The sequence below is a fragment of the Palaemon carinicauda genome, chromosome 17 (genome assembly GCF_036898095.1).
Source record: "Palaemon carinicauda isolate YSFRI2023 chromosome 17, ASM3689809v2, whole genome shotgun sequence".
NCBI lineage: Eukaryota > Metazoa > Arthropoda > Malacostraca > Decapoda > Palaemonidae > Palaemon > Palaemon carinicauda.
In genome coordinates this window covers 37562515-37577514 of record NC_090741.1, presented here as the reverse complement: position 1 = coordinate 37577514, position 15000 = coordinate 37562515, and the positions used below count along the sequence as shown (strand labels likewise).

At 37.8% G+C, this 15000-nt stretch overlaps 1 protein-coding gene across 3 annotated transcripts in view; it reads left to right on the top strand.

Annotated features, from left to right (window-relative positions):
• The first annotated feature begins 3077 nt into the window (after positions 1 to 3077).
• LOC137656678 (frequenin-1) overlaps positions 3078 to 15000 on the top strand; it is a 460083-nt gene continuing 448160 nt past the window's right edge. For 2 of the 3 annotated variants that reach the window (XM_068390865.1, XM_068390863.1), the window contains exon 1: positions 3078 to 3975. In XM_068390865.1, coding sequence (XP_068246966.1) covers positions 3912 to 3975 — 64 coding nt within the window. In that variant the 5' untranslated portion in view covers positions 3078 to 3911. The remainder of the gene's footprint in view (positions 3976 to 15000) is intronic. The other variant, XM_068390864.1, reaches the window with a different exon arrangement.

Genomic DNA, 15000 nt, shown 5'->3' with positions numbered 1-15000 from the left:
ATATATATATATATATATATATATATATATATATATATATATATATATATATATATATATATATATATATATATATATATATATATATATATATATATATATATCACCAGCTGTAACTAATCCACAGCTAGACAAAGGCCTCAGACATGTTCTTCTTCCACTCCCTCTCTGAATGGGGATACATTAACGTGGTGAAAAGGTTGGCGTATCATCCTGATCAGCAAACTGTACTAGTCAAAGCCATCCATATTGGCTTGGTTTGCTGTGGGGAGGGGATCATACAAAAGTCTCAGACTCCCACCATCACCAGTCCGCAATGGCCAACGTAGTGATGAAATGGCCAACCCCTGGACATGAATAAGGACACTTCTGAGACATTTGTCCTGTTGTGAACTAGAAACAGCTGCGTTTGTTATATATATATATATATATATATATATATATATATATATATATATATATATATATATATATATATATATATATATGTGTGTGTGTGTGTGTGTGTGTGTGTGTGTGTGTGTGTGTATGTGATAATTTTGCACATTTATACATGTTTTTCATATAATAACATAAACCATATATACAATTCTTCACCCAAGGGGTCAAATACTGCACTGTAATTGTTCAGTAGCTACTTTCCTTTTAGTAAGGGGAGAAGAGACTCCTTAGATATGGTAAGCAGCTCTTCTAGGAGAAGGACACTCCAAAATCAAGCCATTTTTCTCTAGGCTTGGGTAGTGCCATATCCTCTGTACCATGGTCTTCCATTGCCTTGGGTTGGAGTTCTCTTGCTTGAGGGTACACCCAGGAACACCATTCTATCCAATTTCTCTTCCTCTTATTTTGTTAAAGTTTTTATAGTTTATTTAGGTAATACTTATTTTAATGTTGCTGTTCTTAAAATATCTTTATTCTTCCATGTTTCCTTTCCTCACTGAGCTATTTTCCATGTTGGGGCCCCTGGGCTTATAGTATCCTGCTTTCCAACTAGGGTTGAAGCTTAGCAAGTAATAATAATAATAATAATAATAATGATAATATCTGGATTCCCCCTACCTCGGGATCAGAGACCCAATGGGGAATCAACCTTATTATTATTATTATTTTTATTATTACTTGCTAAGCTTCAACCCTAGTTGAAAAAGCAGGATGCTATAAGCCCAGGGGCCTCAACAGGTAAAATAGCCCAGTGAGGGAAAGAAACAAGGAAAAATAAATTATTTTAAGAACAGCAACATGTAAATAAATATTTCCTATATAAACCATAAAAACTTTAACAAAACAAGAGAAAGAGAAACTAGAAAGAATATTGTGCCCGAGTGTACCCTCAAGCAAGAGAAATCCAACCCAAGACAGTGGAAGACCATAGTACAGAGGCTATGACACTACCCAAGACTAGAGAACAATGGTTTGATTTTGGAGTGTCCTTCTCCTAGAAGAGCTGCTTACCATAGCTAAAGAGTCTCTTCTACCCTTACCAAGAGGGAAGTAGCCACTGAACAATTAGAGTACAGTAGTTAAACCCTTGGGTGAAGAATTGTTTGGTAATCTCAGTGTTGTCAAGTGTATGAGGAGAGAGAAGAATCTGTAAAGAATATGCCAGACTATTCAGTGTATGTGTAGGCAAAGTTAAAATGACCCGTTACCAGAGAGAAGGATCCAGTTTAGTACTATCTGGCCAGTCAAAAGGACCCCATAACTCTCTAGCGGTAGTATTTCAACGGGTGGCTGGTGTCCTGGCCAACCTACTGCTTATAATAGCTTCTGGTTTGCCAGGGAATCGAATCCGGTCCAAGAAACTTTTAACACATTTTGTGACCGAGTGACTCAGTTTCTTGGGCCCGTGTTCGATTCCTTGATCGACCCGAAGCTATTATCATGAAGTTGATTCCAACTTGGATCTGTGATCCCGAGTTTAGAGAGAATCCAATTAAGAGGCATATATATATATATATATATATATATATATATATATATATATATATATATATATATATATATATATATATATATATATATATATATATCTCATCGAGGAAAGGCGACATACGGAATAGTGTTGGAACTTTGTAGGCCTCAGTCCTTCAGCATGGATGGTTAGAAAACTTAGGCCTGTGCAACTAGCAGCCTGTAAGATTTTCTTCATAAAACTTCGTATATAAGAATTTATAATAGAATAATATATTTCCAACGAAATATGTCGGTCTACAACATGAAATAAACGTTAGTTATAAAGCACAAAAAAAGGGGGGGGGGGGAGTCGTTAGTTATCCACCAGATATGTTGAAGCCGATTTGAATGAAAATTCTGCGGTTGAGAATTGAGATTGAAAGCAATTAACGATCAGAGAGAGAGAGAGAGAGAGAGAGAGAGAGAGAGAGAGAGAGAGAGAGAGAGAGAGAGAGAGAGTATTTGAAGAGGAATTCTTTTGGGCATTATGGGAAAACTAAAGCATGGCATGGTAAAGAGTAGGAGATAGATGAAGGAGAATGGAATGGAACAATTGGAGAGAGAGAGAGAGAGAGAGAGAGAGAGAGAGAGAGAGAGAGAGAGAGAGAGAGAGAGAGAGAGAGAGCATCGAACGCACACAGACACACACAGGATCTGCCATCCAGTGCAGCAATGCGCGGTGAAAAGTTGCCACATACTGCTACATTTTTTCCTTGTAAATAATAATTTTTACACCTCTTTCCTTTTTTCAAAGAGAAAATATTATCGATTTTGGACACCCTGAGAGAGAGAGAGAGAGAGAGAGAGAGAGAGAGAGAGAGAGAGAGAGAGAGAGAGCCAGGATTTCCCCCAACCCCCATTTCCGTCGCAGCACGATATTCATTCAAGGAAAGTGACTGAGAGAGAGAGAGAGAGAGAGAGAGAGAGAGAGAGAGAGAGAGAGAGAGTTTCGATCGCGGCTGGAAGAAGAAAAAGCAGAAGAAGAAGAAGAGGTAGCCCTGTGGAGACCCTCATAGGGGGAGTGGGGGCGTTTGGCTGGCACTTTGGGGAGGGGGTGGAAAGGGGTTCCACTTCCATCTAGGTCCAAATCCGGTGTTTGCCTCAGTTCCTTCCAGACCGTGTCACTGAGCGTATCTCTCTCTCCCTCCAAAATCCTCAATAGTCCCGCCCACCCCCTTCTTTTTAAGACTGTGGCCTTTTTTTACCCCCTTCTTCTCTACTTAAAACAAAAGGCTGAAATTGACAGAGGAAAGATACCCGAAAAAAACGGGGGGCCAAACTGATATGTGACTGAGGTAACTTTACCCCCCCCCCCCCCTGGATCTTCCCTTTTTTTCTAACAAAAGATTAACTATTAAAGTTAAATACGCAACATTAACGTTGCAGTGTCTTGGATGGAGTAACGAAAGAGATAGGCAGAAAGAGAGAGAGAGTGTGTGTGAGGAAAAGTTTTTTTTAAAAAAAAAGATTTTAAACTTTTTTCTAGAGTAGATGGTAATACTTGTGGCCCCTGACTCAGGGAGGAGGTGGTGTTAAGTATGGAGGAACACTTTAACACTTTACTGTCCATCTAAAGTAGATTACTTACATTTGAGTAATAACAGAAGAGGGAATTGTGTAGGAAGAGAGAATAAGATAGAAGGGGGAGACGAGAAGTGAGAGAGAGGGAAGGAAAAAAACTTGGAAATTTCCACTTTTAAAAAAAGGAAAAATGTCGAAGGAGAAATTCGCAATTGGCAACTGCTGGTGGTAGATGGGTGTTTAGAGATCCGGTAAAAAGAATAGATTATTGTTATTAATATAGAAGAAAAGATTGATAGAAATTGTATTAAAAGTTATTAGAAAAAAGGTAATCTTACTGTGTCTGTTATCTGTCTCTCTCTCTCTCCCTTAAAACAAGACGTAACAGCAACAACAACTGCTACAAGCGCAACAACAACAACAACAACAACAACACCATGGGAAAGAAGAATTCGAAGCTCAAACAGGAGACTATCCAAAAGTTATGCGAAGAAACATACTGTAAGTGTGTTTTTTTTTTGTTCCTACTTACCTGTATTTACTTTTTAACTTTTGCAAAAGTGCAAAAGCATGTTGTCTTTTATCGTTATTATATTAGCATACAATATTTCATTGAGTAATAATGAAAGTGTATTACTTATTGGAAGTTATGATTGTAGGTTTAAGTGTTCAACTTTTCTGAACACTTGTTCTTACTTATTTTTAACTTTTTACTTCTATAAACTGTAAGTATATTTTATTATGAACTATTGTTTTATATATCTATTTATATATCTGATATTTACAAATTTCTCATTGAGCGTTGTATTTTCAGATGAAAAGTGCAATAGGCTTTTTTTTTTTTACATTTTACCCCAATTCTTTTAAATTCGAAATAAATATGCAAATTCTTTTAAATTTTAACATATACCAAAAGATCTTTCTGATACGAAAATATGTTTGAATCTGTTTTTCATAAGTATTCAAGTATTCCTTAAAAAAAGAAAGAAATAAATTTTTTTTATTAGTTTGTAATAACATTGGCCACATGATAAGAGATTATTATTCTTATCGATAGGCCCACATTTATAGTTTTTACTAAAGTTACAGTAGCACAAATTGTGGCTCTTATGTCTTCGAAGGGTAAAATTATATAAAAACATTATCTCTTCATTCCCCCATTTTCTTCCAAATTGAGGAAAAACATAGACCTATTACTATTTTATTTCACTTACTAACAAGAATATAGGCCCACCTAACTATTGCCTATTACTAATGATAGCCAGCGTTTTATAGTAAATCAGATCTTGATAGCAATAAATAGGCGGCTTAGGCTATGTAAGTTTAGTAAATAATAACAAAATGAATGTAATTATCCAACGTGTGAAAATCTCACCCGGCTTTTCTCCCATCTAGACAAAAGGAAAATTCGACATTCATCTAACTTTTCCCCAAAGGTTAATACAATCAATGAGAGTGCGTAGTCTCCCTGTTTATAACCCCCCTCTCTCTCTCTCTCTCTCTCTCTCTCTCTCTCTCTCTCTCTCTCTCTCTCTCTCTCTCTCTCTCTCTCTGCCATTCACCAATCGAAGGTATACCATGTTAGAGTGTTAACCCTTTTGTTGAATATGTGAGCCTGGTTTATAAAAAGAAACTTCAATATCTTAGCGCACTCCTCGAATGTTAAGAATTTGACAATCTGTATACAACAAACTTGCGTCTTTCATAAACCTTTACATTTAGATAAGAAAAATTGAATTGAGAGTTAGCTCAAATGCTAAATACTTATTGGGATAGTATGAAGTCTTTGTGATTTCTTTTCCAGACATGTGGTTTATGGACCAATGTGTAGATTTGAACAAGTCTCAGAAATGGTTTAACGTGCAAAACGTCCATTACAGACATGAGCTTTATGCGGAGAGATTCTATACTCTTCGATACTAGACATGCAACGTCTTCGTAAATAGTTAAACATTAAATGTTATATTTACGCATAGACCATGTGCTCTATCACACTTCCACTAAGTACCGCTTTATACTTGATAAGCACTAACCTATTTGGAAAAGCAGGATGCTATAAGCCCAAGGGCTCCAGCAGGGGAAACTTCCCACTTACGGGCTGCCTAGGGCAAGAGCCCGTGGCTTGCACCTTCTGTGCAAGTCGTTGTAAAAAAACGAACGGAAAACTAGCCCAGTGATGAAGGGAAGAGGTAGAATGGTATGCCTGGGTATACCTTCAAGCAAGAGAACTCTTACATAAGACAGTGGAAGACCATGTTACAGAGGTTATGGGACTACGCAGGACTATAGAACAATGGTTCGATTTTGAAGTCTCCTCCTAGTAGAGGAAAATAGCTACTGAACAAGTTTAGTGCAGTAGTTAATCCCTTGAGTGAGGAAGAAATCTTCGGTTATCTTAATGTTGTCAGGTGTATGAGGAAAGAGGAGAATGTGTAAAGAATAGGGTAGACTATTCGGTGTATGTGTAGGCAATGGAAAAACGAGCCGAAACCAGAGAGGGATCCACCGAAGTACTATCTGGCCAGTCAAAGGACATTCCAATGACTCTAGCTGCATTACCAATATAAACATGTGTTTTATGTAAATGTAAAACTTTAGATAAGTATGAATATCCTCGTAATTATGATAAAGATATATAGATTACGATTTTGATAAAATAAAAAGAAACCTTCCAAACATACAGGGACTATATACAAACATGTACAATTAAGTTAAAGAGTGACATGTTTAGTTTGGTTAAATGAAATAGATATTCTCCCCCAACCTTAAAAAAAAAAAAAAGACAATTTCTAGACCTAACCGTTAGGTGACAGTTGAACTAAAGAGGCAGATTTTGGAGAAAAAGATTTGGACCTAAATTAAACTTTAGAATATCAGCCTCATATGCAAACATGCACACTTATATATATATATATATATATATATATATATATATATATATATATATATATATATATATATGCTATGTCACTCTCATGTCGTTTCCTGGACCACGGTTCGATTCCCCGGCCGGCCAGAAGCTATTGTCTTTGAGTTGTTTTCCCCTTGGGTCTCTGATTCTGAGGTATAAGAGAGAATGCAGACATTAAAGCATTAAGATATTGTATATGGCTTATTTGAATGTATATATACATTTATATATATATATATATATATATATATATATATATATATATATATATATATATATATATATATATATATATATATATAACAACATTTAGTTCAAGATTCCATCTCCAAAAAATTGCTTGGGAAGTTACCGCAGGATTTCGCAAAGAAAAATGTTTATTTATATAAAAAGTTAATCTAAAAGCCCTGCAATTCAAAGATACAACATTTAGAAACAGGATTAACCTAGAATGTCGCCTTTTACGAACAGACATAAACATGTGTTGTTAAATACGCACAAACACATCACTACAAGAACACACATGTAGACGTATAAAACCACGTTTATGAGTAGTTAAGAGAACTGAGCGTATTTTATGATGTAATCCAAGTGAGAGAGAGAGAGAGAGAGAGAGAGAGAGAGAGAGAGAGAGAGAGAGAGAGAGAGAGAGAGAGAGAGAACGTTATTATCCCGTAGCGAAAAAAACTAAGATTTTAAAAGTTCAACTTCATCGTTCACACAAACTCATTGTAAACATTATCGAATGTTCTCCCAGTCCCCAGCGCTGAGCTTCATGGCGTAAATTCTACCTCAGACAAACGCAATTTACACAACCGTTTAATTAACAGAAACGTGTTAGGAAGTCAGACTCCACTTAGTAGATTGATCAAAGAGGAAGAATTGACCGATCTTCATTGACTTCGAAGCGAACTCTTATCGATATTGTCATTTAATTTCGTCAAGTTTCTGCTGACTTTCGTCCAGAGTGATGTGGAGAAAAGTAACCTGTGGAACCTTTGACTTATCTTTTCTTATTTCATCATCATCATCTCATCCTAGGCTTATTGACGCAAAAGACCTTGGTTAGATTTCCTCAGTCGTCTCTATCTAGAGTTTTTAATTCAATACTTCTCCACTCATCATCTCGTACTTCACGCTTTATAGTCCTCAGCTATGTAGGCCTGGGACTTCTAACTCTTCTAGTGCCTCGTGGAGCCCAGTTGAAAGTTTAGTGAACTACCTGTCTCTTGGGGAGTGCGAACAGCATGACCAAACCACCTCCTTCTACCCCTTTCCATAATCTTGTCCGCATATGGCATTCGAGTAATCTCTCTTATAGTTTCATTTCTAATCCTGACGTGCAGTTTAACTCTTTTTAATTACACTGATATTTGATACGAATTGCGGAGAAAAATTAGTAATAATAAAGTTATGATTTATATATCATTATTTCTAAATAATGATAATATATGATTAGATAAAGATAGATGGAGGGGTAGATGGAGATGGTATGGACATGCTCTTCGCACTCCGCCAAAGATATTAGGCCACCAAACTTTTAACTGGGCTCCAAAAGACACTAGGAGAGTTGGAAGACCCAGGTAAACATGGCTGATGACATGAAGCACGAAGTAGGAGACGATGAATGGAGAATTGATTTACAAGCTCAAGATAGAGACGACTGACGAAATCTAACTGAGGCCCTTTGTGTCAATAGGCGTAGGAGGAGATGATGATGAGATGAAAATGAAGCACAATATGCTATTGGTTCAGATGAAACATCATAAAGATTTAAAGGTCCATCGTGAGTGGCAGAGACAAGGGAAAGGATAACGTCCAAGTCCCCTCTCCACTCTAGCTAGGACCAGGGAGGACCAGGCAATGGCTTCCGATGACTCAGCCGGCAGACTGACAGGGTCTTCCAAATCATCTATTCCTAGCTCACAAGGATGGTAAGGTTGCTTATGGTACTGGAACTATGAGATTTGAATGGTGCTCGAGCTCTCTTCCAACAGATTGTGTGACATGTACGTTGCCAAAAGACTACTAAACCCCCCTTTATAACCTCCATAATACATTGAACCCACGCATGATAATGAGAATTTGCTAAGGGATATGCATGATAAAAGTATTATTATTATTATACTAGCTAAACTATAACCCCAGTTGGAAAAGCAAGATGCTATAACCCAAAGGGCTCTCATTATAAAACGGCGTGGTCATAATCACTTTCTGGCGTGTTATCCCTTTTCTAGACAAGGTTTAAAATTTATTCGCTTCTTCAGTACTCACCTAGCAAATATAGTCTTCTCTTTTTCAAGAGGCGATGGGATATATCCCCGCAAATACAGGAATTCAATCACCGATTTCGTATTCAACATGTACCCCTTGTGTTCCTGGGCTGGTTTAGAACATACCTCAGATAATACTACGTCAAATCTAGTTGCATAATACCGAGAAAAAGTGTTGCACGTTTCAACAGCAATGCAAGGGGGGCAAGTGCTATCGCTATTCGATATCCTGAAGTGTCTGAGCACATCAATTGCAAAGTGGATTCACTTAAAACACTTCAACAAGTGGCTCAGGTTTTTATCGATAACATATAAGTATTTGTTTTCGTTATGGTGAGTTATTGAGTCTGCAAAATGTCTCTAAGTATTAGTAACCTGAAAATATAGTTTTCCACAGATTTAAAAGACATAAAATGATTGAACTCAAAGACTAGAAATGTGTCATAAACAGCCAGTTATTCAATAAGCGAGAGCCACATTGGGACATAAGACTAATCGTATAACGAACAAATCGTTTTCCAACTCATTAACAGCATATATTGAGCTCTTCATTTTCCTTATGATGCAATAGCCAAGTCATAAAGCATGCATTTTCCATTTTCAATGTAATCTATGATGGCATAAATCATTATCATTTAACGACAGCATTGGTGGCCATTCTCATGACAATTAAGTTTTCTTTACCGGAAAGTTAATAACAACTATATGCATTTTAAAGCTGAATTGATTCCAAAATCTGAGTTCGAATCGATAATTACGAATGTAGCAAATATGAAATTGCACAGACGAAAAGTAATTTCAATTACCAATGGTTGTAACTTCAGGAGCTTACAGGAATGAATGATAGGCCTACCTTATTTAAAATAGGGATGAGGCCTGTTTTCAGATAGTTATCATTGTTTTTTTACTGCATGAAGCATCCACATTCATCCTTCGCCTTTTACTACGCACAAAGCATGTAAATTTGGCTTCACACTACGTCAAAGTAATAGGTACATTTTCAAAGTTTTCCCGCCATATTATATTTAGACTTAAAAGAGCAAGAAACATACAAAAAGGTTTTGTTTAATCAGTGCTCACGGAAGAGATTAAGTTTATAAAGAAGCATTTTTGGCGTTGGTGTAACATTTAGAAGCAGACAAAAACTCTAGACCCAGCTTTTGACAAATTAGTTGCTGGAGATTTTGACAACAATGGCCAGTTACTGGTATCGCCCTAAAAAGCTGTCAGTGTAAAGGATATTGTGTGGATATTTATCTTCACATCTATATATATATATATATATATATATATATATATATATATATATATATATATATATATATATATATATATATATATATATAAGGCTAGTAAGGCTCCAAGTTTCTAATACATAAGTTAATACTGGTGGGTGCATTTGATTTAATACTTTTCTGTTCAGAGAAATTGGCATTTTATTTTTACAATCTCATTTTGTTTACCAAAAGCTCCCTAACCCATGCTTATTCTTGTTCTTGTTTTCATTTCGGTCTCATGTCCTGGGGAAACACTATGTCTTAATTAACGTGTATATATATATATATATATATATATATATATATATATATATATATATATATATATATATATATATATATATATATATATATATAAACTGGTATAGAGACCATAAACAGCCGGGAGTGGAAGTCTTAAAAAATTAATCCTTGTTGTCCAATGGATGTAGTTCCGTATATGGGTAGTCCCATTAGTACATCCTTAGTGGTGCACTGTAAGCTTTAACAAAGGACATTTGCAGCCTCCCTTCATTCGGCCCCTTATTACCATTTTATTATACCTCCGTACCTGCTCCCTTCATTCCATCTTGCATATTTCTGTCTCTTTCTCTTTGCGTGAGAAGTAAACCGTATTAGCTGGTCAACTGTGATGAAACAGGGTCTGGTTACCTGAAGGAGGAGGGGGCAAAGGGCTTGGAGTTTCATCCCAAAAAGTCTAGCGGACTATCGGGAGACTTCTAAAACCAAAATGCTTAAAGCTAAGTGCTTATAAGAATAGTGATAAGGAAGATTACAACAACAACAACAACATCAATAATAATAATAATAATAATAATAATAATTTTCTCGAAAAGTCACGTCATGATAAGTAGTGTTTCGTTGGTCAGCGTTTCAGGAACGTCATTAGTCAAATGTAGATCTAAAAAGTTACTTCATTGTTTGGATAATTTTTAAAAAGTTTATAGGTTTGTGAAATTTTATATTTGGAAAACCATTCGTATTGTTTTAAGTTGAGCAGATTTTTTTTGAATGAATACAAATTGGAATTAAAATTTTACTTGATGAAAAACAATCTGGGGTATACAGTAAGTCCTTCTTCTACCTAACGGCTATCCAGTCTGATGTAAACAGCGGTGTAGTGAACTTCCGTTCGTTTCGCTCTGAAGTTACTGTGGCCAAATAGCAATTTAGTTGCCCCATCTAGGAGAGAAAAACAGCAACGGAGACATCTTGATTTGGACGAAGAATGTTTCAAAATTCGGGAAACTATTTGGAAAACGACGCCGTGGGGGATAACTTTGAAAATAGGCTTAACGGTGTAGGCTTATGTTGATTGCCATGAATTGTTGGTAAGTAAAATTTCTTTATTTTAGAAAAAAGTATTCTTTTGGTTACTCTTTTTTTTTGGCCATTTCTATAGTTGTATGCAGAGAAACTTCGAGGAAAAGGACAGCGTTAAACTACTAGTTATATTTTATGTTGGAGAAAGACTCACATAAAAATGCACATGTGCTTGTCAACCCGTGCGCACACAAATTTATGTGTGTGTATATATATATATATATATATATATATATATATATATATATATATATATATATATATATATATATATATATATATATATATATATATATATATATATTATGTTAATGATTATAAGATCACAATGTTAAATAATTTTACTTAGAAAAATCCGCGAAAAAGCTCCATATGATACACAGCTCTCAAGGACATGTTAGGTTAGTTTTGCCCCATTCCACAACAGGTTAGGAAGCAGCCCATTATGTTACGCTAGGTTAGTCAAGACGATTCCCAATCTAAATAGGCCTATGATTTTCCCTCTCGAATAGCAGTATTGTTCTTCGTGAGATCTGATCAGTTATATTAACCTCTTGTGCCCCATGTCTATTTTTGGCAGTGCTCAACGCCTAAGCCAGTGACAGCATTAAAGTATAGAGGAGATACAAAGGATTCTTATCTTGTTCCAAACATCGACGTAAAGGGAACGTGATGGTGTTCATGCCTTTCGTAGATAAATTAACGTTAGGATATTGTACTCTCTCTCTCTCTCTCTCTCTCTCTCTCTCTCTCTCTCTCTCTCTCTCTCTCTCTCTCGTACACATGCACATATACTGTACTATATATATATATATATATATATATATATATATATATATATATATATATATATATATATATATATATATATATATATATATCCTTTCTGAGTGGGGATATCCTAAAGTGGTGAAAGGGTTTGTGTATCGCCATGATCAGTAAAAGCTGTACTAGTCAGGCCACCCTTACTAGTCTGGCCACCCTTACTAGTCTGGTTTGCTGTGAGCGATCAGACAAAAATCTCCCACCATCACCAATCCGCCGTTGACCAGCGTGGTGATAAAAACATGAATAAAAACATGTCTGAGGCCTTTGTCCTGCATTAAATTAGAAAGGGCTGCATTTGATATATATATATAATATATGTATATATATATATATATATATATATATATATATATATATATATATATATATATATATATATATATATATATATATTACTGATATGAATTTGCTATCATTCATATTTTTTATTCATATTATTATTGTAACTTAATTAACCGAATGTTCTTCTTGGAATGGAAGGCTTTAGATCCTGCTTTTCTAACCTTGTAGTTTAGCTAATACTACTACTACTACTACTAATCATCATCATCATCGCTACCCCATGACTGTCAGCGATGTGTCTTACCATGAGTGTAACGTTACTTTCCTTCATCCCGATGGGGTTCTTCTTCAGCAATTCCTCTATTTTATTACGCTTTGCCTGAAAAGAATGAATTAATTTTGGATTTAAGGCCCGGTTAAGCATCGTTGAGACCCATTGTTACTGTGGTTAGTTGCAATTGGTAGGGAATTTTTAAGTGTCTTTTCAATTTCAAGATAGGAGTATTAGACCTACGCTCATTTAAACACACCTCTCTCACTGTCCTGAAGCCGTCCTTTCACCCCTGCAACCCCCCCTTCCCCCTATAACCTCCCTCTCTCCCCTACAACCTCCCTTTTCCCCCACAACCTCCCTTTCCAACCTGCAACCTCCCTCTCCCCCATCCCCACCCTTTCATCCGATTCTTGAAAGCTAGTTTAAACCTTGTACTACGTAGACCACAGACTTTTCTTGATGTTTAGAATTAAAACTATATTAAATTGACCTTAAAGGCTATACTTCATTGGTGAAGGGCACCTCTTTCTGCTAATTCTCATCATCTGATATTAATCCTTTGCTTAAAGGTTAATTGATTGCTTTATCTATTACTCATTTTGACGTAACCTTCAAATAAGATTTCTGGAAATTACCAGCTGTATCTTTAGTTATAAACTCCGTTAAGACACTGTGAACTATTGCTGCTCACACAAGATTCCCAAGTGCTGTGGGCTATTGTGAAGGGTGATGGCTAACCCTTCCCGAGCCATGTAGGGTAGTGTGAAGGGATGGTTCACCCATCCCAACCCATGTAGGCTAGGTTGGTTCACCCTTCCCAAGCCATGTGGGTTAGCATGAAGGGATGGCTCACCCTTCTCTAGCCATGTCGCTAGAATGAAGGAATGGCTCACCCTTCCCGAGCCACATGGGCTATCGTGAAGGGATGGCTCACCCTTCCTGAGCCGTGTGGGTTAGCATGAAGGGATGGATCACCCTTCAATAGCCATGTCGCTAGGATGCAGGAATGGTTCACCCTTCCCGAGCTATGTGGGCTAGCGTGAAGGGATGGCTCGCCCTTCCTGAGCCATATGGACTAGCGTGAAGCAATGGCTCACCCTTCCCGAGCCATATGGGCTAGCGTGAAGGGATGGCTCACCCTTCCTGAGCCATATGGGCTAGCGTGAAGGGATGGCTCACCCTTCCTGAGCCATATGGGCTAGTGTGAAGGAATGGCTTACCCTTCCTGAGCCATGAGGGTTAGCATGAAGGGATGGCTCACCCTTCCCTAGCCATGTCGATAGCATGAAGTGATGGTTCACCCTTCCTGAGCCTTGTGGGCTAGCGTGACGGGATGGCTCCTCCTTCCTGAGCCATGTGGGTTAGCATGAATGGATGGCTCACCCTTCCATAGCCATGTCGCTAGAATGAAGAGATGGTTCAACCCCCTTCCCAAGCCAAGTGGGCTACGTGTAAGGATGGCTCACCCCTCCCGAGCCATATGGGCTAGCGTGAAGTGATGGCTCCCCATTTCTGAGCCATATGGGCTAGTGTGAAGGGATGGCTCACCCTTCCCTAGCCATGTTGCTAGCATGAAGGGATGGTTCACCATTACCGAGCCATGTAGGCTAGCGTGAAGGGATAGCTCACTTCCTGAGCCATATGGGCTAGCGTGAAGGGATGGCTCACCCTTCCTCAGCCTTGTGGGTTAGCATGAAGGGATGGATCACCCTTCCCGAGCCATGTGGGCTAGCGTTGAGCGATGGTTCTCCTTTCCTGAACCATGTGGGTTAGCATGAAGGGATCGATCACTCTTCCCTAGCCATGTCACTAGCATGAAGGGATGGTTCACCCTTCCCGAGCCATGTGGGCTAGCGTGAAGGGATGGTTCACCCTTCCTTATGTGGGTTAGTGTGAAGGGATGGTTCACTCTTCCTTATGTTAGCTAGTGTGAAGGGATGGTTCACCCCTCCTTATGTGGGCTAACGTGAAGGGATGGTTCACTCTTCCCGAGCCATGTGGGCTAGCGTGAAGGGATGGTTCACCCTTCCCGAACCATGTGGGCTAGCGTGAAGGGATGGCTCACCCTTCCCGAGTCATATGGGCTAGCTTGAAGCGATGGCTTTCCCTTCCCGAGCCATATGGGCTAACGTGAAGGGATGGATCCCCCTTCCTGACCCATACAGTGCCAGCAACCGAGTTATCGTGGGTCCTTATCAAATGACCATTTTGGCTGAATCTAAATCCGACCTATGTAGGCCTATGTAATCGATATTATTTTTTACCCAGGGTGGTGGCTTATGTAAGGAAACAACCTCAGTCTACTGAACAGCATTGGTTTGAATTCCATTTGAGGATCATAATTTCCTGATGCAATTA